The 27,431-nt window shown below is 40.6% G+C and overlaps 1 protein-coding gene across 1 annotated transcript in view; it reads right to left on the bottom strand.

Moving 5' to 3' along the window:
* Positions 1–27,431, bottom strand: part of ELMO1 (engulfment and cell motility 1) — a 256,188-nt gene that overhangs the window by 9,343 nt on the left and 219,414 nt on the right. The window contains exons 16-19 of the mRNA XM_086468719.1: positions 18,973–19,136; positions 13,126–13,238; positions 4,899–5,006; positions 1,176–1,258 (exon numbers count right to left, since the gene is read on the bottom strand). Coding sequence (XP_086324845.1) covers positions 1,176–1,258; positions 4,899–5,006; positions 13,126–13,238; positions 18,973–19,136 — 468 coding nt within the window. The remainder of the gene's footprint in view (positions 1–1,175; positions 1,259–4,898; positions 5,007–13,125; positions 13,239–18,972; positions 19,137–27,431) is intronic.

Here is a 27,431-nt window from a genome sequence, read left to right as displayed (position 1 = left end):
GTATGAGAAACAAATGCAAAGAACACTCGAGATGCTCTGTGCATAGTTACGGAAAGAAAAGTTGCAGCTATGAAGCTGGAACAGTTGCGTGATGTAGTTTTGACAGTGCCTTTTAATTTTCTATGGTTCCCATCAGAACTGTTCTTTCCAGTATTTATTTGAACACTGAATGCACACATTTTATTGTTAAAGCGTTGCAGCAGGTACTTTTAACTTCACTATTTTTTCTATTGAAATCTCTTTCTTGCTGGACCCAAGATTTACCAGCTTCAGGCAACCAGAAATTCTGATTCGAATCCTCTGATCTGGTTTTCAGATCTCAGGGTGTGGTTCTACATCAGACTGAACATCATTAGAGTCTTACTCCTTTTAAGGTCAGACAGCATGACCTGATAGAAAACTTACGAACATACCTAATACAATGCGGTATGAAGACCTTCACCACTAAAGATGTCAGATTTTGCTATTAACTCAATTTCTTCTTGCTATGGTGGCAATTCTTATTAACAAAAACTGTGCAAGATTCTGGCACTGCACAATTTGAGTCCTACTGTCAGTTTACAGCCCTTGACCTGAAACTCTGAAAGGTAGCATTAACCTAAGTTGACCATTGCCTCCTACACGTTTTTTTCCCAAATGCACTGCTGAACACATCCTTATACATCTCATTAATTGCCCAGCATTTACCTTACATCCTTTTGTCGGCAGTTGTTTTTCTACCTGACGGGACCGGAAGGTATCATCAGCTGGACATTAACTGCAATTTTGGAATGTGCCAGTGTTCAGTGAACGTAAGTGCATCAGAGAATACAGCTGGAACAAACTAGTTATTTATCAGAGACAACATAGGAGTAGGCATCAACAGTCATTGCTAGTTTGCTCTATAGCAGCAGTCAAAACTGCTTTGCTTTAGAGGTAGAAGACGTCACTACTAAAGACTATCCTAATGTGCTCTGGGCACATCACAATGAACATCTGCCATGAAATCTGAGTAAAGGAGGGTAGGCTGTCCCAATAATTTAACTCAAATGGTCTGAGGTGAAAACAAAGCATCTGTGCATACACAGAAAGGTGTCAGGCTGGAATGAAAAATAGCTGTATTACTTCAGGGAAGGTTGAGTTGACAAGCTTTGCATTCTGCAGGATGCATGTTCATAACAATTTGAGAACCATACCTTGTTTTGCTTAAGAGCTCCTTTCTCCTTCATGTGAGGGCAGTCTTTCCCAGTCACAACAGCTTTTATATCTGCCACTGGCACTGCATTAAAAAGAAACAAAAGCAAAAACCAGAAAATTAATTATAACCAAGGTATATAAAAGCTACAGTCTAAAAGAGGTAAGACTTATGTGTTAAAATGGCCACCTCCTTTGCCTTTTCCAGACTGCTGTAAGAAAGAAAACTGGAATAAAACAACTAGAATAGGAATCCCTGAGTCTTGACAAAATTTCAGGCACCTGGATAAAAATCTGAGCATGTTTTCACTTGCCTGTTGAGGTTACTTTGCATAAGAGTGTTTGATATAAATACGTATCTGTGTCTGGACAGTTTTTATATGTACTCACATACCTAGAAAACGTACACTGTTTTCTATTTTACTAATGTAATATGCCTGCCCTGTTATTGTTCTTTCCTAGACATTCAGGTAAAGTCTCTGCTGAAGAGAGGATGTTGGGCAAGTTGGACCCTACCTCACTCAATGCTGTTGTCCTTCTGTTAATGCTTGTACGAATTTTTCAAATTTTTTTTTAATTTCACTGCTATCAGCAGTCAGTTTAGTTGCTTTCCGGTACTAGCAGGAATAAGGACTACTAAGGCTTTTAACAATCCATTCCAATTTCTTTAAAATGTGAAATGATCAGAAATCACTGAAAAAAAAAAATATTGGAAGCTGCTACCACTCAGATTCACTCACAGAGTGAGGTCACTAAAACATAAAGATAAATTTTTCTGAGTTTCAAGTGGAAGTCAATTTTCCAATGGTAATTACATTATGGAGAATCTATATGCTCCACAATACAATATGGTCAGTGAATGACAGTTTCTACAATTTATAAATAATTCATTATCCTTATGGTGGCACAAAAGCATCATATATATAGAACAGCATAATAATATGAAAATCTGTTAATGCCCAGTTCTTTACAAACTCTAATGGAAATACTAGAAAGGAGAAAGGCATTTTCTCTTCTATGGATACAGCAACACTATGTATTTTAATACAGACTACCTCGGCACTACAGTCAAATGGATAGCATGGGATATAATAGACATTTTTAAAGGACTGTCTTTGCATGGAAAACTAGAAGAAATGGAAGTCATTTGGCACTTCACTACTGAACCTCTCCTGCCTTTAGTCTCAGCATTTCATGCTGTTGCCCTGCTGACTTTTACATCTCCGACACTACCCTACTTTTTGGTCAAGAAGAGATACTATTTTTGAGAGGAGAGAGCGAGCTAGGACAAACTGGGAAGTAAAGATGACATTTGACTGCAACTATGGCAGAAAGGTTTTCTTAAGAAGAAAGAGTTTCTGCCATTTGTGGGCAGAAAAACAATTTCTCTGCTTGCATAAGGTAGGGTTTTCTCCAGTTAGATCTCTCAACCAAGAAAGCTTTTCTCCAGGTTTCATACACTTGATCTCTGTGATCTGGAACGCAGTTACTACAGCAGATGACAGACTGATGTGACATCCTGATCTTTATTTATCTGGAACTTCGCTTATTCCTTGCTTTGGAAAAACAGAATCAAAGGCTTCAGATGGTATCAGAAGCTGACTACAAGATGCTGGAGGGTGTGAGCACAGATGTGATGTGCTCACAACAGATAAAGCCCTCAGAAAGAGGGCAGCTGTTTTCTGTCCCAGCTGGAGTCTGCACAGCTTGTTAACTCTGCCAGCCTGAAGAGGGAGGTGACATTCAGAGAAGTGAAAAGGTTAAAACCCCCCCCATTTACTTTTGGAGACAGACACTAGTTATTCAAACTTGGCAAGGAGTACACAAAATGCCCTATGCTGCTTCTCTTGGTCCTCCATTTTCTTACCCACCTATTCTCTTTCATCTGTTGGCCTGCTCCCAAATGCTGACAACCTAGTCATCATATGCAGACCTTAACAGTTCAAAATTCAATGTAAGTCTATCCAAAGCACACCAGAATATTTCTGGAAAATGTTATGTAAAATTCCCAAGCCAGTTTGGCCTGATATGTTTTGAACAATAGCGCCACTTTAAAATCTTGTATCTTGCAATATTCTCAACTCTGTTTAATTAAACTCTAATGTGAGTCACACTGTGGTAAATCTTGTATCCTTCATAGCCTGAAAACCTGAGGTACTGATGAAATAACCGTATGTTTCTCACACTGCACCAGTATCTGCTCTGCCAGCAGGCATGCACAGGGAACATGTGGGTCTGGCCCAGTGGTTTCTAAAGCAGAAGCCTTCTGTCCCCAGGGGATCCTGACATTCCTGAGTAGGCTCAGGAGCCTATGGAAAATGCAAATGCAAGATGAGGCTTGCAGTCAGGGTAAGGGGTTTGAGGGTAGAAACACACTCAAAGCAAACAAATCTGGGGACTGCTGGTCTCATAACTGTGTCTGCAGTCCAAGCATGACCTTCATTACTCTTCTGTCATTCTGACACTACTGTAACATTCAAGGGCTATTTCTCTAAGCCTCATCCAGAAAAACAGCCTCTTCCAGTGCCAATGCAGCAATGTGAGCCCCTGTCCTACATTCTGCCAAGACTGCAGTAAGAGTGTGAAACATCCTTGAGGCAATCTGTAAGGCAATGAAAACAAGGGAAACGTGACTGCAAACTGCCAGGCCTCCAGCATCAGACAGGCTCTTCCTCCTCCTCTCCCAGACGCAGTCCTGGAACACTTAGAAATTTTAGAAGGTGCTTCCTGGAGACAGGCTGGGGGAGCAGAAAAGAGAAATAATTCTTCGTTTTACTAATATACAGAAAAGTTTAAATCACTAATTTTCTCCTTTCTCAATTTTCAGGCTGAAAAAATTCCCAACTTCTGAAAAATTAGTCTTTCTGCCATTCCATGAAAGAAGTGTTGCTACCAATCGGAATACTTTTACAAGCGTGTCTAATTTGATAATGCCAAGAATGACATTTATTATTAATGGAGGTTCAGAAAAAGAACAAAAAAGAAATGATGCCTTATTCAATGCTTGATTTCTTGAAGTCACTTTCTGCTGACAGAACTACACTGGTCATCATTTCCGTTATCATAAAAAACTTTCCCAGGATTGCAGGTTAAACCTCTACAACTCATGCTGAAGGATAAAGGAGAAATTATCATGAGAGTACGATTTTTCTGAAGGGCTCCAAAATTACTTTTATTCATTAAAAATATCCCAGTAAATCCCCTGGTATGAGCTGTCACAGAGGCATGTCCTGTCCCAGCTGGGTACACAGTAACACTGAGGATCCCTCAATAGTGTTCACATCAATGTGTCATCTTTAAGTCCACTCCCCAAAATAAAAGACCTCTGCCTGCAATGGATTTCTCCACCAGTCACTTGATTGTTTGCCAAAGAAGAAACATCTGTCTCCATGGACACGAAGTGCTTCTGAATATGCCCGAGTATTATTATTTGATATCTGCAGTTAGATGAGCAATGAAAATAAACTGTGTTCCTCCCCATGAAAGGCATGACATTTCCAAGCTGAATGAAATGATAAACTCATTGGAAAGCTGAGCTCCGTCCTCATACATGCTTCCAAATCCAGGAAAGCAGTGTTTGAATGCAGGAGGAAATGTCCTCTGCTCTCTATCTCCATAAACAGAGCTGTTGATAACGTCCTGTGCTAACAGAAACCTACTACGAGTTATAAAGAGGAACTAGCATAAAAGAAGCAGAAGTAGCACAATCTTTGTGCATGACTTACATTTATCTTGCAAGGAATCATGGGGGACTTCTCCCTGGGGACTTTCTTCCAAGTCTCCATAGTGCAAGACCTTGTGATTAGGTGAAAGTCGACAATACCAAAATTTGTCTGTTGAAACAAATGCATTAAACAAGGTTACTAACATGTCTTCATCAGCATTATCAATAGCATAGGAGAAAGCTTACTCAAACAAGGCACTACAGGGAAGGACCGTCTTTTTTTCTTTCCAAAGAAGGAATGTGTGCTGTGTAAGGAAAGTAGGGCAGGGACTTTACTCAGTAATTTTACTTGATTAAATGAAGCTGGCATTAAAGTAACTTTTTTTTAATTGACTTAGTCACTGGCCATAAAAATAAATACTAGCAAGAAACAATTGACTTACTTTTACATGGAATTCTATACCTTCACAGACAGAAGACTGGCAAAGTAACTATTGCTTTGAGTGGATAACTCTAACGTACCCATAAAAGCTTAAGTTTTTGGCACCCACCATGTGAAAATTAAGCCCTGCCAGCTGTCTTGTGTGGGACACCCAAAAACTGATACATTTGAAATATCCCATACTTTATGAAAATTATGACTCATGTCTTTTTATAGACATGTGAGAACACCCCCGTATTTATGGAGGGACTGGACATAACAAACATGCAAAGATTTAAAAAGCAGACATAAACTGTGTTGTCCTGCAGATAACTCCATGCTTTGCATGGTCACAAATATACATGTGACTGTGCAGTCACACTCCAGTTTGCATTTTAACCCTTCCTAGGAGATGTATATCTACATTTCCTGCCAACTCCTGCTTTGCAGGATGTAATTCCCCCTAATAATATTTGTTAAAATCTGCTCCCCTGAAGAACATCACCTTTGTAGAGCTGGGCCACCACGCTGCCTAGCATGCAAAGCTGGTGCTTGCCAAATCCCTTTCTGAAATGGCAAGAATGAGGTTACCCTTCCTTGTCAGAGCATCTTCTATTTAATAAATAGATCATATAATGCTAAGCTGTCACAAATACAATCTTGTTACACCCAAGCTATAAATCTCCAATTCTCAGAGCAATGCTAGATGTTAAAATGCCAGTAGTGGGTGGGCATACAGAGGGCTTCTCTGGCTCTGTGCTTCTCTCAGTGCTGGCAGCGCTGATGCTGGGCCAAGCAGCATCCTAAGAGACAATTTAGGGGAAATGTTAGCATTGACACAGCCCTGTGGTGCTGCAATTGCTGGGAGTGAACGGAGCCACAGTTTAGATAAAATGTCAGAGGAGCTGTAGAACCACCAGAGCCAGCATATGTGAGCTCGTCTGGGGTGTTAGCAAAGGAAGGACTTCTTGGCTCTGTCAGTAAAATATTGGCTTCATGGACCCAACTTCTTTCTAAAGGACACTCTCCAGTCCCTTGGCCAGCCATTTAAAATGCAACTCAATAAAACACAGAGAAAGGCAATTCAGATTTGAATGGCAAAAGTACACTTCTGCATGGCCTTTTAAATCTCTTTGTCATGGTGAGTAAAAATGCTTGGGGCAAAAAACCCACACACTTCAAGCCAATTTCTGAGTGTGTAGTCCTGTCTACAGAAAGGTTTCAAAAGACCTTGCAAACTGCTGGCTTGGCTCCAAACACAGCGGGAGAAATTTTGGTTATCTACTTCACAGGCATGCACAATACTGAAAGATTTATGGTACAGAGCCTGAGATGATGAATTTGTGATGCATACAATAAGAGCTGCTGAAATATAAGCATCCTTGGACTGTAAGGAGTATGTACAATGTTGCACAGTATTGGGTCAAGAGGAAAACGCCACTTGCAAAGCTTTTGTAGGGATCTGAAACTAGAGCAAGCAGCAGCCCTCATTCAGTAGACTCACCTGAAGAGCACACACACAATCAACTCATTAGGCAGTTTGTGTGTCTTAGAAGGATGTGTGTGAAACTTTTCTAGATGAGTACATTTTACAGGGAACTCTACAAGAACCATATCAAAACCTGATGCTTAAAAAATATACCTTGTGGAATGTGATGGTAGACCATCACACCCCTTGCTTACCTAACAAAAAGCCTCTAGTAACTGTATCAGGAGGCTTTCATGTCTAGCTTTAACTGCCAACCTCATTGTTTATTAGACTATACAAAGGATTACACCTTTCCAACTCTAAGAATAAATCAGTACTTTTTTCCTAATAAAAGTCAACATGGTCTCACTACCTTCTCAATGACCTGGCCAGGAAGATGATGTAACCGAAAAAAAAAAAGCCCCATTAACTCCTTTCAATTTAGCACAAAAGGGGCTGGTGTTGTTAGCAACGGTTTGAAAAGTTTGTCTCTTAAACCTCCTAGGGGTTATAGTGTTTTGGTAACTTTTGTCCTGTTTCAATACCCTGCTCCAGTAACAGAAGAGGGAAAAACCCCTCAGTGAAAAGGTCTTACTTCATTTTCAGGAAGGGATGGTTTTATGGGAAGACACCCTAGTTCTGAAGGCTGGTGGAGCCTTTTACAGCAATTCCCCATAACCCAAGGTTAATTAAAGAACTAATTGCCATAGAATGCAGCTTGAAGCTCGTCTGGCGCAATTCTCCCGTGGGCACACTAATAACTGCCATTGGGCCACAGCCTTGCTGTCAAGAGGAAAACCCTTAAATGAAACCTACAAATGGAACTAACAAGGTTCCCTCAGCCACAGCCACTAAATGACTGCACCAGCCAGGCAGAGGAGAGTGATCAGCATGTTAGTGATGGGAAGTAACCCTTGCGTCTACACCCACCTCAGCCTTACCAGCTGGGGTTGTTTTTTTCAGCTGTACATGATGGTACAAACAGTTTATCAGACTATATTCCACTTACGTGGGACCTCAGTAGTTTGGAGAGGAACAGTTTTAAAGAGGATGCATGTTATTTTACTGTAGTGCAGGTGCTGAACACAATTTTATTGGTAGTGTATTAAACAATTCTGCAGTCAAAATAAAAATTATATGAAATTGCTTCCACTAACAAAAAGGGCAAGGAAATCTTAATTACAGAACAGCACATGGGAAGTATCCAGCATTTACTTTCAGCTCGATATTGATTAAAAAAAAAAAGGTGGAAGAAAAAGCTCTTTTCTACCAGGATTAGAAAATAGTTTATAAAACAAGGAAAAACTACTGTCCAAACCCTCCAGAGCTCTTAAACCCAAGTCCACAGAACTGTGTGCCACAAGAGGCTTTAAAGACAGGATAGGCATGTCTCAGCAGACCCGGTACTCCACAGCTGGCAGATCCATGTGTATGTGCACAGCTGGAGTGGGGCAACTGTCTGTTCAGGAAGGAGTGGAGTTTGTTTTGGTTTTAAGCCCAGTCTTATGAATTTGCCCCAAAGCCTAAGTCCCTTCTACAACTCTTGTTTTGTATCCAGGGTTATTACACCTGCCTCTGCAAAATTCCTCCTCAGAGCAAGCAGCTGTAGCGAGCAAAGTCGCTAACCACAGAGCCTTTAGAGATGATGCGGGCTTGTGATTTCATTGAGATTTTCAGACACTACATCATTTACACTTTCCGGTGAGTCCTTATGTCTTTTAGCTCACTGGCCACTGATGCAACCAAATTAAGGTGCTAGAGATCCTTCTTCGGGGAACAGAATTAATCATTCTGGTTTTTAATCTGAAAAGATTTCAAACAAATTGTTCCGATTTTCAGAGCAGCCAGTGGGTTAAATATATCACAGCACATTGTTAAAGACTATAGGTGAGGTTAAAAAAAATCCCAAATAACAAAATCAGCTACACTTTGGGTAAAAGAGTAATATTCAAAACTGACCAAACAGTAGGGCATAGAACATTTTGCTGATGGGCTACCAAGTGCCTGCCCATTCACGTCATGTGTTTCCATGTGCATTAATGGCCAATGACTGATACGCCCTCAACAATGCTATCCCAGGTAAAGAAGAGCTGTGGTTAGTACAGAAGTGCTCTATAGCTAGAATCTGGGGAGAAAAAAGCTCAGATATATGCACAGACAAAAGTCTGAGAATATACATTTTATCCCACAGTATGTTCCAGATTACTAAAGAAGTTTTTTGTTCAAAGAAAATCTTCCTCATGGATTTAGCAACAGGAAGACGCTTTCAAATATATCAGTGAAAACATACGTTATCTGTGTAGATTTTAGATATATGTATGGGGACTCACCCTTTTTCTTTCATTGTGTAGTCTTTCTCTAATAGAACTGTAGCAACACATTTTCACTCAAACTGATCTTAACTGCTCAGATGAAAGCCAGCAAGCCCTGCAAATGACTGGCGAATAATTGACCTGAGGCAATGCTGGAGGCATATTTAGTTAACAGGTTCCTCTCAGCAAGTCAGGCACTCACAGAATATTACTTTTTATGGGCCTACAGAGGGTGGGATGGAGTAGCAATAGCAAAGAGACTCAGCAGAAAAAAGATGTGCGTTCTTGTTCAGAACTGTAAGTTACTTATCCTAGCAAGAGATAGAAAACCTGTCTTCACTTGATTTTTTGTTTTAATTTAAGCTTTCTTGTTCCAGGTTACTTCTATGGTGCCTTGTGTTTTTAATTTAGTGGTATCACCAGGCGTTCCTTCCGTTCCAAAAATTACTGTTTAAGAAACTTCACCTTTGACTGCAAAACTACTTCAATAACATGCAATTTCTTTATAATCTTTACAAAGCTAAAGGGGAATTTATTTCCAAGAGTGCACCCAGCAACATAAACTACAAATGTACCGGATGACAGCATCAGAAGTATCTATTATACTCAATAAAATGCCTTTATCTGTTACTTAGCTCTACTGGAAATAATAACTTTTTGGGGTTGTAAAGTGCTTTACAGGCTTCCACTTTGGTCTTCTCCCCTTTCTTTTAAGGAATTAACTAAGTAAGGAGAAAGCTGAAGAGGTCTGTCTGTCAGCTGGTGTCCACATTCAAGGAACAAAGTGGGGATTTGCAGAGCTTCATGATCTGCTGTTGAACAATAACCAGAAGGGAAGGCTAGATCTTGCTGTTTCATTTCCAACTGGTTAAGAATGCTTAATAAAAACAGGAGTTAGTGCTGCAGTCCTCCTATGAAACCTTGCAAGGGAAAGGCCATATATTCTTTGAAAGTACTAAGGACCCTGCTGGGACAACAATGATATTTCTGAATTTTGGCTACAGAGAGATCCTGCTGATATGATAATCCTGTGCTGAAACACAAAAGGCAGAGATCTGACTACAGATAGCTCACAGATTAATCTTCAGCATCCCCGCAATGAATCACCTGTTGGATTGGAGGCTTTCCAATGCCAGGTATATATGAAAGTGTTTCACCTCTTCTCAAAAGGCTGTAAGAGGCTGTAAACTCCCTGCTCATTTTTTTGTAAGTCAATTTTTTCAACTTACTGTGACTAACCATGTGTGTCCTACCACATGTTCAAACAACAGTCTCAACAGAAGTTTGCTCTGGAGTCTTTATCACGGGATACTGCCTGTTAATTACTTTTTAAATGGGTGATTTAATGCTTCCAGCTTCTCCAGTATAGGGCACGTTCAGGTTCTTCTTGTACAATATGTAGACTTGTGACATTTGTTTCAGGACTGTCTCAAGGGAAAAAAAGAATCATAGGAAAAGCAAAAGCAGCAGAATACATAATAAAGTATGTATACTGATCTTACTACTCTTACAAGTAGCTGGGTGCATAACAGGCAAATTGTGATGCCTCACAGTACTTCGCATTTCTGTTTCAGCTCCCTATCAACCCGGATGGACCACAGCCCTTTGAGGGCCTTGGAAACGCTCCACGGCACGTGAATTCAGTTGGAGCAGCATGCAGGTGACGGGACTTCTGAATCCCCAGGTAGCACGATGCCCATGTACACAGAGGTGGGTTGGGGGAGAGGAGATGTGGAGGTGGGGTAAGGCTAATGGAAGACACACTCAGGAATTTGGGACCTGTACTATTTTTATGAAGACATTCAGAGGTATTGTCTGAAAGCTTGACTGTTGCAAAGTTTGGTACTAGCTAAACCTCCGGTCCTCCACTGACTTTACTTCATCTCCTAGTTCTTGAAATCAGACAGCCCTGGTCTTACAGCTTGCTCTGCTTGGGGTTCAGGAGACCCTGAAGGATAAAGGTTGATATCAAGAGAGCTGCTTCGGCTTTGTGCCAGCTGCCGCTATTTGCTGTTTGGACTGTGCCAGGCACTGTACAGACCTAGAAAAGGATCCCAATTGAACAGCTTACACACTGAACATACCTGTGTTTACAAACCATACTTTGCTTCTTCATTAGATAGCACAATGTTAGACACTGTGCAAAGATCTTTTGGACTTGAGCAACCCGGTCTAGTGGGAGATGTCCCTGCCCATGGCAGGGGGGTTGGAACTAGAAGATCTTTAAGGTCCCTTCCAACCCAAACCATTCCATGATTCGATGATCTTACTGAGTTTAGTCCTGGTGGCCTTATGCATCATGACCTTCTGTAATGGTTATGCCTTCTCCCTCCCTCCCAGGGGGATAATTTACACTTCTGTTTCAGGGAATAGAGGGAGTCTAACATAAAGCACACACAACTCTCAGTGGCATGTGGAAACATGCCCTTCTAAATGGGCTTGTATCTGACAAACCCAACATATTTCAGAGAAGTTCTTTGAGGCATGGTCACGTTTTATTTGTTTCCTAAGAATCGTGAACTTTTTTGACCCTGTATAAATATGACATCAAAGTAATTAATCTGGTGGCCTATATAATTCACTCCAAGGCATGATACATAGCAACCTTCTCAACTGTGGACCAGAAGATTACATTGATTGATTTTTATTTTTTTTTTAAATATTTTTTGACTTCAACTGCATCATATGAGTTGAACCAATTCATACCCCCTTAAAGCTTTTGATCCCAGAAATCACAAACTAACAACAGTTTAAGACAAAATAAACAGTCTCCTCTTGGAGATCTGCCAAAAGAAGAACGTTTGACACAAACCCTGCTCCTTCCCTAGAATTTCCATCATTCAGATTAAGGCTCTGAGAGGAAGAACATGAACAACCCTCACTACTGACAGCCAAACCGAACTATGTATTACTTTAGCTACTTTCAATCTGAATATGCTGCTGAACAGAACACACATATCATGCCTCCCTATGAAATCTATATAGAAAGTCACAGTGGAATTTTAATGCTCTTTCCCTAAACTCTGTGCAGTGGGCTTGACAGAGCGGATATAAAGCTGCTCCGTGTTTTTCTGCAACTCAAGCCTTTCATAAAGGCTTTGAAATTTTCCAAAATAACCTCCCAACGTTAAGGAAGATTGCGTCCTTGCTTCTAAGGAAGGAAGCATTGCAGAGATACTCTCTGTGAAGAAAGCAGTTTTCCCCAATTGATGTGAAGGTCTCGAATTTGATCTTTGTCAGTTCTTACTCCTAGCTTTTGTAACTTTTCAATTTGTATTGTATTTACAGCAGAAAACAAATGGGAATCTGAATCCTCACAAAATTAGGGTTTTAAAGGGAAATTTTTGGATACAACTTCTAATTAATCTGCTAAATTTACACTATGTCCCTGTTATTTTGCCTGGAGAAAGAAGCATGCCTGTCCGCTCTCTGAGGGGAAAAGAATCATAGGGAGTTTGACTGTATAAAATGAGCTGTAAATCCAGCAGTGCGCAATGATTCACAGAATTGGGAAAATAATCTTCTCGTGTCAATCAAGTATTCCTCTGAAGGTACACAGACTACTGATCTAAAAGCTTTTTAAGAGTATATTTAAACACCGTGATATATTTAATGTACATGGTAACATACAAAACTCAAGGACATCCAGTACTAGAGGGAAGGGTGAAGAACAAGTTCATCATATATATAAAGGTGGTCCAAGACCAAGCGATTCAAATTCTGGCTACACCAAGTTTCATGTGCTACGCCTGCAGAGGCAGAGATTTTGTTTTGAGATGAACACGAAGCCCGGACAGCCAGACAGAAACCGAAATACTCAGTTCAGCATGCAAGACTGCTGCTTGAGATTTTTGTCAAATGCTGGACTTGTTCCAGATGACCTGTGTGATGAAGCCAAAACCGGTAACAGAGAAACACAGGAAATCGTACAGCAACTGTAACTAGGAGATGCTTTAAGATGCCCCTTGGTAAAAGCAGTCAAGACAGCACTACAATCAAGGATCTTGCCAGTAAAAGTAGTATTCCTTATCTCAACTTTCAGACAAAAGCAACAATAAAGAGCCAGACTAGGCAGTCTGAGCTGTACCTTGCCGACGCCTACTGTTGAGTTTCCTAAAGCAGGTGCCCTCCACAAGTCGATTGAGACGTTGCTGCTTGATCAGTTCTAAGATCTCAGGCTGAATCTTCTCTTTTAGTTCCCTTGGGAAGAGAGAAAGTAGGCACTTGTCAAATTCAATCAAAGACCATCCTCTTTCCTCTAAGACAGAGTCTCACAAGATTTTTCTGCAAGGCGTTTGAAGGGGAGAACAGTCATAGGGAGGCCCAGGTCAGAATCTAGTCTGCTCCAGAAAAAAAAACAACCCTTTTTTTTTTACAACAAAGAACAAGAGTCAGGATAGCTCTGTTGCAAACATCTCCCTGATACATTATCAGTGTATGACTCAGGCAAGTCACTTATTTGTTTCTCACTTTACTCATCTAAAAATAACACTTGCTATAATACATCAACAAGGTTTTTCCATGGCAAATAATGCTCTTTCATTGTAGGAGCACTGTGAAGCTTATTTGAGGGTCTGTCACCTTTTGTTGCATGATCCTTTGCTGGTATATTTTACTAGCAGTATTATTTAGGACAACACAAGAACGCTAAAACACATTTTGAAACAATGATAAAAAACAGCCAGCAATGCCAATGAGCTAAAATAATGACCAGTATTATATGTTTGTTCTTAATTCCACACCATTCAATTATTTCGTTATGATCAGAATTTTGTGGAAGACTAACCCATGACTAGGGACTGCTCAAGGATCAAATTTCACCCTTGCCTAGGAGTGCAGAAACCCACCATGCATTTAGAAATAATATTATATATCCTTCAGAAAATCCATTTTCTACATGTTATTTTGATAAGAGTTCAACATGTCAAGAACTAGGCAGAAAACGTATGCACATAATATTTAAAGTTTGATTTAATACACCATCACATAGATTCACAGATGTCTGAATTCATCAGTTATATCCTCACTCAGATTCATTAAGAATACATAAAAGACAGGTTTAAACATCAACTCGACAGCAAGCCTAGTAAGATTAAAAAAATAACTGAATGTGTAAAGGATTTATAAAATATTAAGTGTGTCAGAAGTATAATTTTGCATTGGTGCGCAAATTAGGTAATACCAAAAATCATTCTGTCTGGCAGTATGTTCCAGCAATCATCATCAAAATGAAGCAAAGTTGTGGTATCCCATAGAGACAACAAAAATTTCTCACTTGAAAACTTAGGGAGCCCAGTCTTTGCTTATTTCCACGGTCATTTGTAACCCGTACCTTTGATCTGCCAGACCCCCACTGAAACCACTGGAAGTTCTCTGACAGAAAGATCAGGCCTTTAAAAAAAAAAAGGCCATCTTTCCCTCAGGTATTAACAAAATGGCTGGAGTTCTTCATGCATAATCCACTGCATATTTACAAGCTGTGAAAATCTAACCGGTCAAAAATCAAGGACGCATTGTAACTATAGAAACAGGCCACCTTTTGGAAATGTATAATTAGTCTGTTAGGATAATTTTCAAGCACTGTTGTTTTCTCATTGGGAACTAAGATTTGAATATGCTGAATGGTTAAATACTGTGATTAAAAGAATTTTGTGCTTCAATAAATGTCTTGCCTTTACTGAGCCGATGAGCTTCCCCATTACTCAGGTAAAAGCTGGAAGCAGGGGCTGAGGAGAACAATGCTAAAACACAGTGTAGATTACTCAGCAGTCCAAGCTGCAGACTAAATCTCCAGCTGGACTGATTTCAAACATTCAAGACTGGTATAAACATCAGTTTGATATTTAGGTAGTTTTAATTCAGAAATTGGATGGCTATCATTAAATAGTTGTTAAAGATATTGTAATATCATAGTTGTAAGAAACTACTGAAAAACCAAAAACGAATGTGTCACCCAGCACATTAACATTTGACTGTTTGCTGGTAGTATTCCCTCTTCTGTCCTCTAAAGCCCCATCTGCCTTTTACAAATCAGGAGAAGGACTTTTAACCAGTCCAAAACCAAACAGGTAAACGTCTCTGAAGTACTTAACTGTCTAAGGCAGAATTTTCACAGGAGGAAAGGAGATAGGAAAGAAGGGACACCTTCCGCCTCTTTACTGATGTGAAGGAGTCCCTCTACACTTGTGCATGTATTTGCTCTCACAGCCGTGAAGCTCAGAGATAGTACTCTTTCCTGTTTCACAGTCCCCATACTTGAACATATAGAGGTTGAGAAGACAATTCATTACTCCATGGAGAAACAGTTTTCAGTGACTTCGGACTTTAGTGACATCCTGTAAGTCCATCCATCCCTTGTCATAGTCACCTGCACCTACTGTCCTCAGCAGCTCATGCCAACACGAGGTTACTCCGAGCTGTATGGTTTCCAGCTATGTTTCAGATACCATGACTCCAGATACATTTTTGCAAGGTGATCCTGCCACTTAGTGCTCTTCACTGTCAAGGTTTCTGTTCTACCACTTCAAAGTGACAGAAATGGGGCAGAACAATCAAACCATGGCACACAGTTAAACAAAAGATGTGCTGCTTTGAATCTTTATGATTCCTTCAGAAAGCCATCTGAAGGCAAGGGAGTTCAGTTCCTTGGGGTCACTGTCTAAAGACAGCAGGGTTAGAAAAAAAAAATCTCTGTACAAGAAATAGGTCCTCCTGCCTAATTTTAAAATCAAACAGGATCAATGAGCTAAAGGAAGATCATAAATGCAAATATGTTTTGTGAAAATTTTATTCATTGTCCTTCAGACATCAATTAACAGTTTGTGGCTTTCAAAGAGAGAACAAACTCATAAAGTCTAAGGAGACAGCAGCTTTAAAAATTGCAATTAGTTTCCTACTGTGTTCCTGTCATGTAAGAATCGCAAAAGTTAGTGGGCTGGCAAGGCAGAAGGTTGAGGGAATCACAAGTAATACATATGATTGCTAATTTTCTGATCTCACTGGTCTCGGCCCTATAGACAATACCGACATCAGTTACTTGCTTTTAAAATAACAGACCTGAATTGTTGGCAAATCTGAAAATCACTAGAAATTATTTTTAAATTATTCAAACGATACTAGTTCTTCTTCAGCACCAGTTATATCTGTCCCCAGCTTTTACCTTTCCAGCTTATAGTTAAGACTCTCTCACTAGCTGTTTTCGTTCCACAGGATGGGCCATATTACAGATATTTAAATCATTACAACACAACAGAATAGTAATCCCAGAACTGCTTTCGTGTATTTTGTCCTTTTATCTTTCTGGCTTGTAGCTATACCTTCTCCTAATCACTTCACACATTCAGAGCAGGCATGAGTGACTGTTTCTAACACTGCAGAGAAAACTGTAAGATAGAAAGCCGAAAAGCATTCCACATCCCTCCATTTCCCTGTATGTTGCCGATTTTTACACAGATGTTACTTAGCAATGGCTTCCTATCTGACACTAACTCTCTTTTAAACAGCAAGCCTCTACTTGGATGTCAGATCTTTATCCAGGGTTAACCATCTCTGTTGCCACTTAATGGGTCAAGGAGATCTTCTCCACAGGCCCACAGGATTCCTAGATACCTTCTTCCACAGCCGTTCAAAATGAACCAGTGATACTTTATCATTTTGTTGTGGAATGGCAGCTTAGGTGATCAATAATGATCCCACAATCTTGAATCGATTCTGTTTTGAAGGACTTTCATCTTCCCTAATCAAAAGTAGAAACTGAAAAAACTTCATCTTATGTGCAACAATGCTCATATAAAAGAAACAACTAAGCCTTGCAAAACAAGGCTGTTGTAGTTACAAGGATCTAAGGCAACACTTTCCAGCTCACATTCAAATCCAACTTAACTGAAGCTTTTCTCATCCAGCACCTCAAAAACCTAAAACTTCAGTGCTTCATGCAACAAACAGCAGAAGAAAGATTCCTATTGTGTTCAAGGCAGGAAAAGTCACCATCTGATTGCCATATTCTCATGCAGAATTAAACAAGGGCGGCCAACTTTACATTCACCCTTGTGTGCAATCTCTTTTAGCATATCTGCAAGGCTTTAAAATATACAGCACAGCCACACTGCTCTATTCACTCACAGTCTCTTTCCCTACAATGAGGCCATGATTCTGTACTGCTATCAATTGCGCCATCTATGCAATTTGAGAGAGTTCAGTACAGAGAATCAAATCAAAGGGGAAAATGAAAGAACCGTTTCTTTTCACAGTCAAGAATAAGTGATCATGGATGCAATCAAAATGCAAATGCATAGAGTTAAATCTCTGCAAATGCAGTGGTGATTGCTTAAACATCTTATCGATTTACCTAGCCTTTATAGCCTTTAGGCTTAGCCTTTGTCCTGAATCTGAAATGAGTTTGTGGTAACACTTCGGTTGCTTTTAACCATTTGTGTTGGCTGTTTCACTCATTCCATAATGGGGAAGGAGACTCCGCACTGTGGCAGCAACTAGCCAGAGTGATACTGAAAATAAGGAGCTTGCAGAGGGCACTGGCAAGTTTCAGGAGCCTAGGTGATGGTGTGAGAGAATGTAAATACTTGACCTGTATTGTACTTAAACAGTTGACTCATAGGGAAAGCAGGGAAAACGAGAAGCTTTGGTGACAAGCATAGCAGTACTGAGCAGCTTTGAACCGCTAAACTTTGCAGGGGATGCGCAGGGGATTTCTGAGCAGCGTAATGATGCAAAACTGACTGGAACCATTTGTAGCTTTTTAATTGATGCATTACCATGAGTGACATCAGTTCTAATTGGGCATTAGGTTCTATCTTCTAATACACTGAAAACATAAAAGAAGCATTCCTCCTTTGATCCACATTGGTATGATTAAAATTTAAGTGTGTAATTCTACTTAGCTTATGCTTCTGCTGTTGCCCTCCTGCCCCTGGAGGAATGTGTCCCCAGAGCTTGTACTTAGTTATCTGTATCATTTAGAAACAAGTCAAAGTGATCATCCTGCTTCTGAATCCTGAAATGCTGTGGTCCAAACCCTTCTCTACACCTTTGCCTTGAAAGGAGAATTGGAAAATCACGAACCATTCCACTTGACACACAGTCAGGATTTCATGACATTTCAGCTGATGCTTCTGGAGTCCTCACCATTTCTCTGCTCATCTCAAAAGACTCCTGCTATTCTCAGCACATCATTTGTGCACCACAGTGTCCGCATCTGTCCTGTGCCGTTAGTTCAGCCACAAGCCCAGACTTGGTCTACAGCCAAGCACGGCTTTAATTTTTCATATAACAGAACAAAGGGTATTCTGAGAAATGGGAAGGAGCTGTGGTGGCAATATTAGCATTTGATACTTTCCAGTAAACAAGGAAATGAGAAACCTATTGGCTAGCTGCCAGAATGTTATCATTTACAAATAAGTAGCTGCTTGTCATTAACACCAAAGATAATGCCATAAACAAAGTCATACACAACAGCACTCTTTTGTGGAGCCAGTGTGTATTAGCTCCTCTTCTTCTGGGCTTCTCCCTGTCTCACTCAAAGAAGTGACATTTGGAATTCTTAAAGGCCCTTGGACAGAAGACTAAGTTGTGGTGTTTGTTTGATTATTTTTTTTTTTTAAAAAGCCACTACCAGCACGAAAACCAGGGTCACAATCATGCAAAGCTAGGAAAAGTCAAAGCATTGTTTCAAACAAATAAGCCATGTGAGACCCTGTAGGGATTTGCTGAATCTGGTTTAACTGAATTCAGAGAAAAAGTTATGATTCCCAGCAGAAGAAAACATAATGTATTTCAAGAAGATGCAACACTACTGCTTTTGAGCACAGCTCCCTGGACAGCTTTCCTCCTTGGGTTCCCCCAGAAGAGCTCACAAATATCACTCACAAATGTTAATCTTTCCATGCAAAAATGAGTGGGGAGAGAAGACAGTACTCACAGAATCGGACGAGACTGGAAATCTTCCTGGTTCATTCTTTCAGACTGGCGTATTTTCAGTATTTCTGTGTAACTGAGATTCTGAAGTTTGCTCTTGAATTGATCCAGAGAGCTAGGCTTGGTAGTGAGCGCTCTCATTATCTGTTCTTTCACTACCTGCATTACCTGCAGTTGACAAGGAAAGGAAAAGAAAGCCTGTGTTAACACATTCTCTGTTTTTGTTTCGAATCTTATTCTGGGTCACAGTAAGGTTTCTAGGTATAGAAGATGATTGGCACTATGTGATCAAGACAATTTTTCAGTAGCATGACCAGAAAATAAGCCAACTTCTGACAGGGCATCAGAGCTTACAGCAAAAGCTCATCTGCTCTATAACAATAAAATTGTGGGTTTTGGTGGGTGGTGAGGAGGGTGTCATTTATTGCTTGGCTGTCTCCCTAGACAGCTAAATTACAATTGCTGGTTACAGGATTTTAAGTCCTGCTCTGTCCGTGGTTTGTGTGCCCATGGCAGCAGTAGCATGGCTTTTCCGCATTCTGAGTTGAGATGATGCTCCCGTCATGTCAGGGACAGACACACATACAACACCAAAAAAAGCTGTGAAGTCCTAAGGAACTGAGAGTGCAGATGCACATCCTGACTTCTTCCAGCTCAACCCAGGTGAAGCGCACAAGCTCCAGTCTAAATGCCCACAAGAGACGTGGAGAGTTTTTCAGGTCTTACAGTTCTTCTGTTCGGTCTTAGAGCTGCTCTCCTGACCAGAAGGCAGTAGCACAAAGCTGCTAACTGTGGCCTATTGCTTCCCTTACTCCTTATGCCCAGGGCTGATGGGCACACAGAGAAACACAGGAGGTTCCCTCTGAACATTAGGAACACTTTTTCACCGTGAAGGTGACTGAGCACTGGCACAGGTAGCCCAGGAAGGTTGAAGTGGAGTGGGTGGATGTGGAGGGTGGAGTCTCCACCCCTGGAGATACTCAAAAGCCATCTAGACAAGGTCCTGGGCAACTGGCTGTAGGTGGCACTGCTTGAGCATTGTGGCCGGACCAGATGGCCTCCAGAGGTCCCTTCCGACCTCAACCCCTCTGTGATTCTGTGAAAGTCTTATGCTGCAGGCACATTATGGCCATACACAGTGAAGGAAAGAGAACTTCCTAAAAGAGACCATGAGTCAGGGGAGAAAGAGAGAGATCAATTTGCCAAGGATATTACAGGATTGCTTTTGAAGCAACGCCATAAACAATGCAAACCAAAAAATGAGAATGAAGGATGGCTGGGCAACAGCCATGTATCTGCATATTAATTATTTTATCAAGTGAAAACTGCTGAGACACAGTTAACTAAGGGGAATTGCTTGGCTCTAGTTCAAATAAATAGATATCACAGATTACTGTCTGTCTCTGCAATCCTAAACTCATTTCCTTGGTGCTGGTGCAAATCATACACTTTGAAGTATTTATCGGATGCTGTTCTTAAGTTGGCTGAAAAAACAACTTATCAGACTTAGAAAGGCCCATCCCACCCAAATCCAACAGCTAAAAAACAGTAGGAAAGGGTAACACCCCCCTGGTATCAACGCGGGTGTGACAGACATTAACAGCTACACAAACAGAGGGCAAAAGCTTTTTCTGCACTGTTAATTTTCCTTTACTCTTTCATGTTCACCATGTATCTTAAAACAGAAGCTCAGCCCCTCAGAGGTTCCCTAATCATTCTGAAAATTTCTCTTTTCGCATGAATATTTCATTGCTTCACATGTGTTGCCTCAGTCTTCTAACTCATTGCCTGCACTATGTTTTCTACTTTTGCTTCCCAAAATGTAACTTCTTTCTCAGATGTGATCTAAGCACTCATTTTAGCTGTGTCCAGCAGGTGACACTAAGCAATTAAAGAACTGAAGATAATCTCCTTCCTTACTACAGGGGCTACATCCATCCCAGAGATCTGTATCAAGAGGAGCAAGATGCTTCTCCCAAAGGTGTTGGCTCAGGGGAGATGCCTTTGCACATTTCCACCCCCTCGATGAGGCAGCCTACGTGTGGTTACTTGGCTGGGGCCTTGCTTTGAATGCATCCTTGCAGTTAAGTTCCTACTCCTGGTAATTTTTGCAAACCTGGCCCAGCAAAGCTGAGCTCTGCTCCATCCACTCCTACAAATCTAATAGGTACGTTGCTATTTATTTGAGGAAGTCTTCTAAAAATTAGTCTGATGGTAAAAAGCAACATTGAATTCTGTACTCTACACCTGCATACTCTTCATTTCATATACATAAGTATTTGTTTTTAGATGGTGTCCATGTGCAGCTAAATCCCTCTGAAGAGTTACTTAGCTGGTCTGCCAGTGTGAACCAGCTACTTCCCCATCTGAAAGACGAATCTTGACTGCCATCTGACTGCTTAGAGGGATTAACGCCTCCTTGACTGCATTCAGATTGCACTCACTAAACCACACCAGTACAAGTAAGAAATGTGCTGTCACACTTTGGAAACGACAAACTGGAAAGCCAAACAACCATAACACCTGAACGTTAATGGATCATGCCTAACAAGGCGAGTGGCATACTCCTACTGATTTCACTGGCTCTTGGTTTAATATATAAAAGGTCTTAGGAAACGTAATGAAGGAAACTTCATCAAAGGAATGGGGGAAAAAATGAAACAGACAATGCCAGAGACAAGCTGGATGTTTAAAAATATCTTCTGTCCTCCTCTTTCTGCCTTCTTGACAATGACTACTTACTGCTGCTAATTAATTTTAATTTATATATTATTAATCAGGACTAATTATTATTAACTACCAGGAATGAAGAAGAGGGGAGAGATTGGAAACTAACCTCACCCACTGAAAATGTATTCAGCTATTGGTACCTCCTAACACTACTGTCTGGACTCCCAGTGAACTGGGCTTAACGTTTCGCCCTCACAGAGAACATGACATTCAGCCACTGGCTTCAATTCTGCTTTCTGAGGCCCACTGAGAAGTTGTGACAGACTACTTTGTTACATGTGGTTTTACAGCCAGCCTGCAGTCATCATTTCTGCAGATTCATGCATAAGAAGCATGCAAACACAAGTAGCTTAATTCAAACATGTAAGCCCTATCGCCGCTCATGGGATCAAATTCCCGGGCCATTAGAAAGCAATAAATTACTGCAATTTCAAACAGACAGGTGTAGTATATCTGCTAAACTAACCATACTACATTGCTATATTAACTACCACTACCATATCACCTCGATTTTTCAGCACTAAACCAGATTCGCAAATGCAGTCCTGCAATCACTTACACATGCATGCGGTTTCATGCATTCGTGCAAATACTGGTACAGATCTGGTTTTTCGTTGCTCACATACAGATTTAGTTTCCTAAATTCAGGCACTCACACTGGGGAAACTGTCTCTATGATTTATTTGATGGGAAAAACTAATGGACAAACAAATAAATAAATACTGTATTTTAGTGAGTTGCATGTATGTGGATCTTCTTTTCAGTCTGATCTCTAAACCGTCCATACAAAGCAGTGCTCATTCTTGGCTAAACAATGCAAAGCAGGTTCAAGTTCAGTAGACCGGGGGCACTGTCATTTATGCTTAGTTGCAAAATCCTGCATAAACCCTTGTCTCCCTTCTCTGGTACTCACTGTTATGGTTAACATGCAAACAATGCAAATTCCTCTTCCTCGCTATGACCTGGAAAGTTATTCACAGTGTATAAGGTTTAGCAGCTCCCCTTGCTCCTGAGATGGAAGGCAGGAAGCGTATGCCACAGGCCCAGCACACAGGGGGGTGACCACTTGCCTTATAATGTTTATAGCCAACATTATTTAACTAGCTGGCCAAAATGTCAAAGCTGCTGATTGCGTTGAGTCTCCCAAGCATTTGGGAATCACTGCCAAGAACTTCTGGTCTATTCAATTTCCAAAGCTGAGTTGCCAGCCCTTGATTACTGCTGTCTCATAGAAAGCATCAACCCTTCTTCCCCATGTGCCTGACCTTACAATGAAATTAAAGGTATTCTCTACTCAATGTGATTGTACATAAACACTGTAGACAGTTGTTTTAACTACATTATGCTTTGCTACTCTTACTGAGAAACGAGTGTTGCGGAGGGCACATTTGCTTTAAATCATGTCCTTTTTTTCCGATGACTCCTGTATGGTAAGAGAACCCCAAGTTCTGCATTACGACTAAGACAGCTAAATTCACTGAAGACATGAAGAGAAAGACACTAGGAAAAAAAAGAATATTTTTTTCCATTTAATCACATAGGACCTTATTCCCTGTATTTTGTAGCCATCTAACGTCTTACATTTCTATGGTCAGTATCACCATAACATTAAATTATGTATTTTTCATTAAGCTGTTTTAGTCTAGCTTCGTGTTTAGCTTATTTGACCTCATGTCTGTCATATCACATTCTGACTACTTTGCCTTTCCAGCATTTACCCACTCTTTTATTCTTCCTTCTCTCTCTTGCCATGACAACTTTTGCCTATGTAAATAAAGTCTTTTCCTTTCAGGTCTCCTCCTTTCAGCAGAGGTCTGAACCTTGGGCTCTACAACAAGGGGAAAAAATAAAAAAAGAGAAGTTGTCAGTGTCAGAAAGAAGTTTATCAGGGCCAAACTCCACAGCAACCTTCCCACTGACCACACTTCAGTGGCTTGCTTGCAACTATGGAAAACACAAACCTCTCTACTCTACTCATCCCATAAGAATGCAAAGTTTGTCCTTGACACTGACTGGAGAAGGCAAGCTGCCATCTCAGATAATTACCATTGCCTGCAACCTTCTGGAAATTTAAATCTGAGCCTTCCACTCACCAGACACATGAACTCACAGCATCAAACTTCTCAGAAATTTCCCCCAGAACAGCCTGAAGGGCTGAATGTGCACAACAACCCATCTGTGGAGCACCAGACAGGAGATGAACCCTTCTCATAGTTTCCCCATAATATCAGTGGTTCTCTTGAATAAGCAGGCCCTTTCACATGTAATGACTCACTCACAGCAGCAAGAACACATCCAGAGACCATCACAGAAGCCACTAAGTTGAACCTCTAGTATCTTGGGGCACAAGCTACCGTGACTGCTGCTTAGTCACTAACTCAGGGGGTTGTGTGTGTCAGTATGCTATGTATGATCACTGTTAATCTTGACAGTCCATCTTTCTTCTGCACAGAAAGACTTGGGTATAAATCCTGAGCCCACATTACAATGATGTGCTTAGTTCAGAGCTTTCCTAATTTGGTACAAAATTAGCAAGTACTGCAAGGCATGATTCCCCTACCTTGTTGCAGCATATGATAAAAGAGCAACCACTGGACTGCGCGATACCCAGAGACCCCCCCTGCCTACAATCAGACTTGAAGCATCTGAGATGCGAGAAATTTTAAGGCTTCATTCGCTATCTTTTCCACATGACCACTCAAAAATCAACAAGCCAACAAACAGAAAACTGGAGGAAAGACATCTCTTTGCAAAATGGTTGTCAAAAATTCATACCTGGTTTCCTTCTTATCTAAATGTTCCTGAAAAGACGCAGCTTGGTTTATACAGGGTAAGAAATGAAGGAGAAAACATCATTTGGTGATTGAGATCCAGCTTGATCATTTCAGTCATGAAGGGACTGCCTTAAGTTAAATCCACAGAGCAGGCAAAAATAAGGTTGTAGAATGAAATGGCCAAATCATTCTTAATGAACAGTGCTTACTGACAAAGGAGGCCATAAAGAAAATCTAATTCTGAACGGAAAGGAAATTACTTCAGTTTACAAGCAACCTGTCAACTCCTTTAACGAAAACTTTACATGTTTAACGTGTGCACCAGGTAATTTAAGACAATTTTTTAGACTGTTCCAAAGGATAAATTGTCTTAACTACATCACTGGTTATATTTTCAGAGTACTCAGAAGAGTCATCCTGAGAGACTTCAAGGTCCTTGGAGGATAATTTAATGCTGGTTTTCCCACCCCCGATCTCCACATATTGCAGTCTGTGAATTCACTACACTAGTCTCTCGGTCACAGCCTGTACCAAGCTTCCACTCCACATTACTTTAGAATATTAATCCAAACATGCCATCCTACACAAGCAAATTTAAACTCAGTGCTGGCACAATCTAACCATCGACAAGAGACTCCAAAATTCCAGACCGTTTCTTCTATTACAGTCTGTGTACTCTGGTATTACAAAAAACCCCCCTGTTTTCAATCTTCTTAACTATTCCAGAACACAAGGACAGTTACTGTAGCCAGTGATAAAGAGGCAACTCTAAGCCGTCTGGATGTACACAGCCACAGGAATAATTAAGTTGATTCATTTTCAGGCAACAGGATAAGAAAGCAGCTGTCAGAGGATTTAGCAGGTATAAGCTGTGATACATTTTTTCTCTTCATTTTCTGCAGAATTTAAAACCCATTGTGGAAAAAGTTTCTGTTGCTGGGGTTTTGGCTTGTTTTTTTCATTCTTTCTTTCTTTTTAAAACTCTTTTGCTTGTGATTGTATTTTTCTAGTATGAACCAAGATATCTTTCAGTCTGCAGACAGGAGACTTGAAACAATGCAACAGTTTTGATCAAGCTAAGCAGCCTGTTTTCATGTGGTATCAGTATCAATATCATTACCCAGTTCAGCAGTGACTATCATTTTGGAGGAACAGCTAGCATGAACAAATGAGCACACCTAGCAGATGTGACGATGGAGCTGAGAAGTAGGAGATGTGACAGCAGTTCCACACAAGGTGTCTAAAAGGTCTATAGCGGGTGTCTGAAAACTTAATGCTGTAATAATAGATCTCTTCAATGTGAAACCTTTCAGGACCCAAATAAATTGCCTGCCCTCTGGTGAGGAAAAGAGGAAAGAGAACCTGAATGAGCCCGACCTTGCACTGGATCCTGAGATCCAGAAAGTTGAGTGGTGAAGAAAGAAAAGGCTGAAGATGAAGCGAGGCCCACAGTTGTTTTACATTTCAGAGTTCTTGATTTTTTCAGCTTTTTATGTTCCCTTGACTAATGAATCACAGGTGTGGGAAACCAGACTGAAATCACACGGTTCCTGGGAACTGATGGGCTGAGACTGTTGTTAATCCAAGACTACAAGACAGAGGACAAAGAATTCACTACACTATTGTAAGAAGAAAGGAATAACAGCCCCAGGGCCATGAGTGCAAGACTGGTGAGCACCATGAAACAAGGTAAGAAAAGGAGGCTGAGGAAAAGCAAGGAAGGGGTCTGAGGAGTGACCGAAGCATCTGATGGAGCTGATGTTAAAAAGTTCCGTTCCCTGCAAAAGATTCCTGGCTCATTCTGCTATTGGATGCAAGCATTCTGCAAACTGTCTTCAGTGGAAATGGACCATTAATTGCTGCACTCTGTTATATTACATCCCTGGGCTACTCCCCCTCTGCAGGAAGAGCTTATAGCCACAACTTGACCTGGCACTTTCCAAAGAAGCTCCCAGAATTCCGTTAGCTGCACTGATTATTTTTCCCTTGGATACACAGATCCTGATGGAGAACCACTGGATAGCAAGGAGGCCTCCGGTTCTTTTTTAATATTACTGTTTATTTACTCAATTAAAACCAGGAACAGTGGCAGAGGCTTTGGCTGGGAGCAAAAAGCAGCTTGAACTTGACTGAAAAAAAGACAAGAGATTACAAAAAAATCCTACTGAAGGGTAATACGGCTAAAGGGATGGGCAAAAAGATGATTGTGGCAGTGAATGTTAACAGACTGGAGTAGGCAAAGGAAAAAGGAAGGGTGTTATAAATATGGAAAAGCGACCAGAGCAGAAACAGAGGTTCCAGTGGGGAGTATCCGCATGAGGAGGAAGGCATCTGGTTGATGGCTTACCACAAAATAAATGAAGGGGTAGAAAAGTTTGAAGGAAAAAAAAAAAAGAGGCTCTGATAGATGTTCTATTTCAAAAAAAAAAAAAAAAAAAAAAAAAAAAAGAGGACTGAAGGAAAAGAAGAAATGACATTTTGTTAGAAGATAGTTAAAAGGAAATAAGAAAAGGAAGAGTAAAACATGGGGGAAATGATATAAAATTACGGCTCAGGAAGCAGCTGACTGAAATCTTCCTTAAGGACTCGCCTGAGGAAGTTGAAGGTAAAATTGAGAGTAGTAGAAAGGGAAGTGAACAGCAGTCCTTTATAAAGTTGAAATGCATGTGAATTTAGAATCATCATCAAAATACATGTAAACACTGCGCATAATGTCTTCAAACATTTTGGTAAAAGACAACTTGAAAGCAGTCCACTGGCTTCTTGCAGGGCCAAAAACAGATGCTACCCTCAAATCCAAGGGTACTGTTCAAAACAATGCTAATCCAAACACACAAGTCAAATATCACTTATTTGGCTTGCATCGGGCTGGAACAGGAATGACTGATGGACAGGAAACCTCTTCGCCACATTTAATATTTACAGAATACTATTTGCATCAGAAATAAGGAATACATTT

Source organism: Leptosomus discolor, chromosome 7 (assembly GCF_034619465.1).
Source record: "Leptosomus discolor isolate bLepDis1 chromosome 7, bLepDis1.hap2, whole genome shotgun sequence".
NCBI classification, from domain to species: domain Eukaryota; kingdom Metazoa; phylum Chordata; class Aves; order Leptosomiformes; family Leptosomidae; genus Leptosomus; species Leptosomus discolor.
Note: the sequence above shows the minus strand (reverse complement) of the source record. Positions and strands in the feature narration are given on the sequence as shown.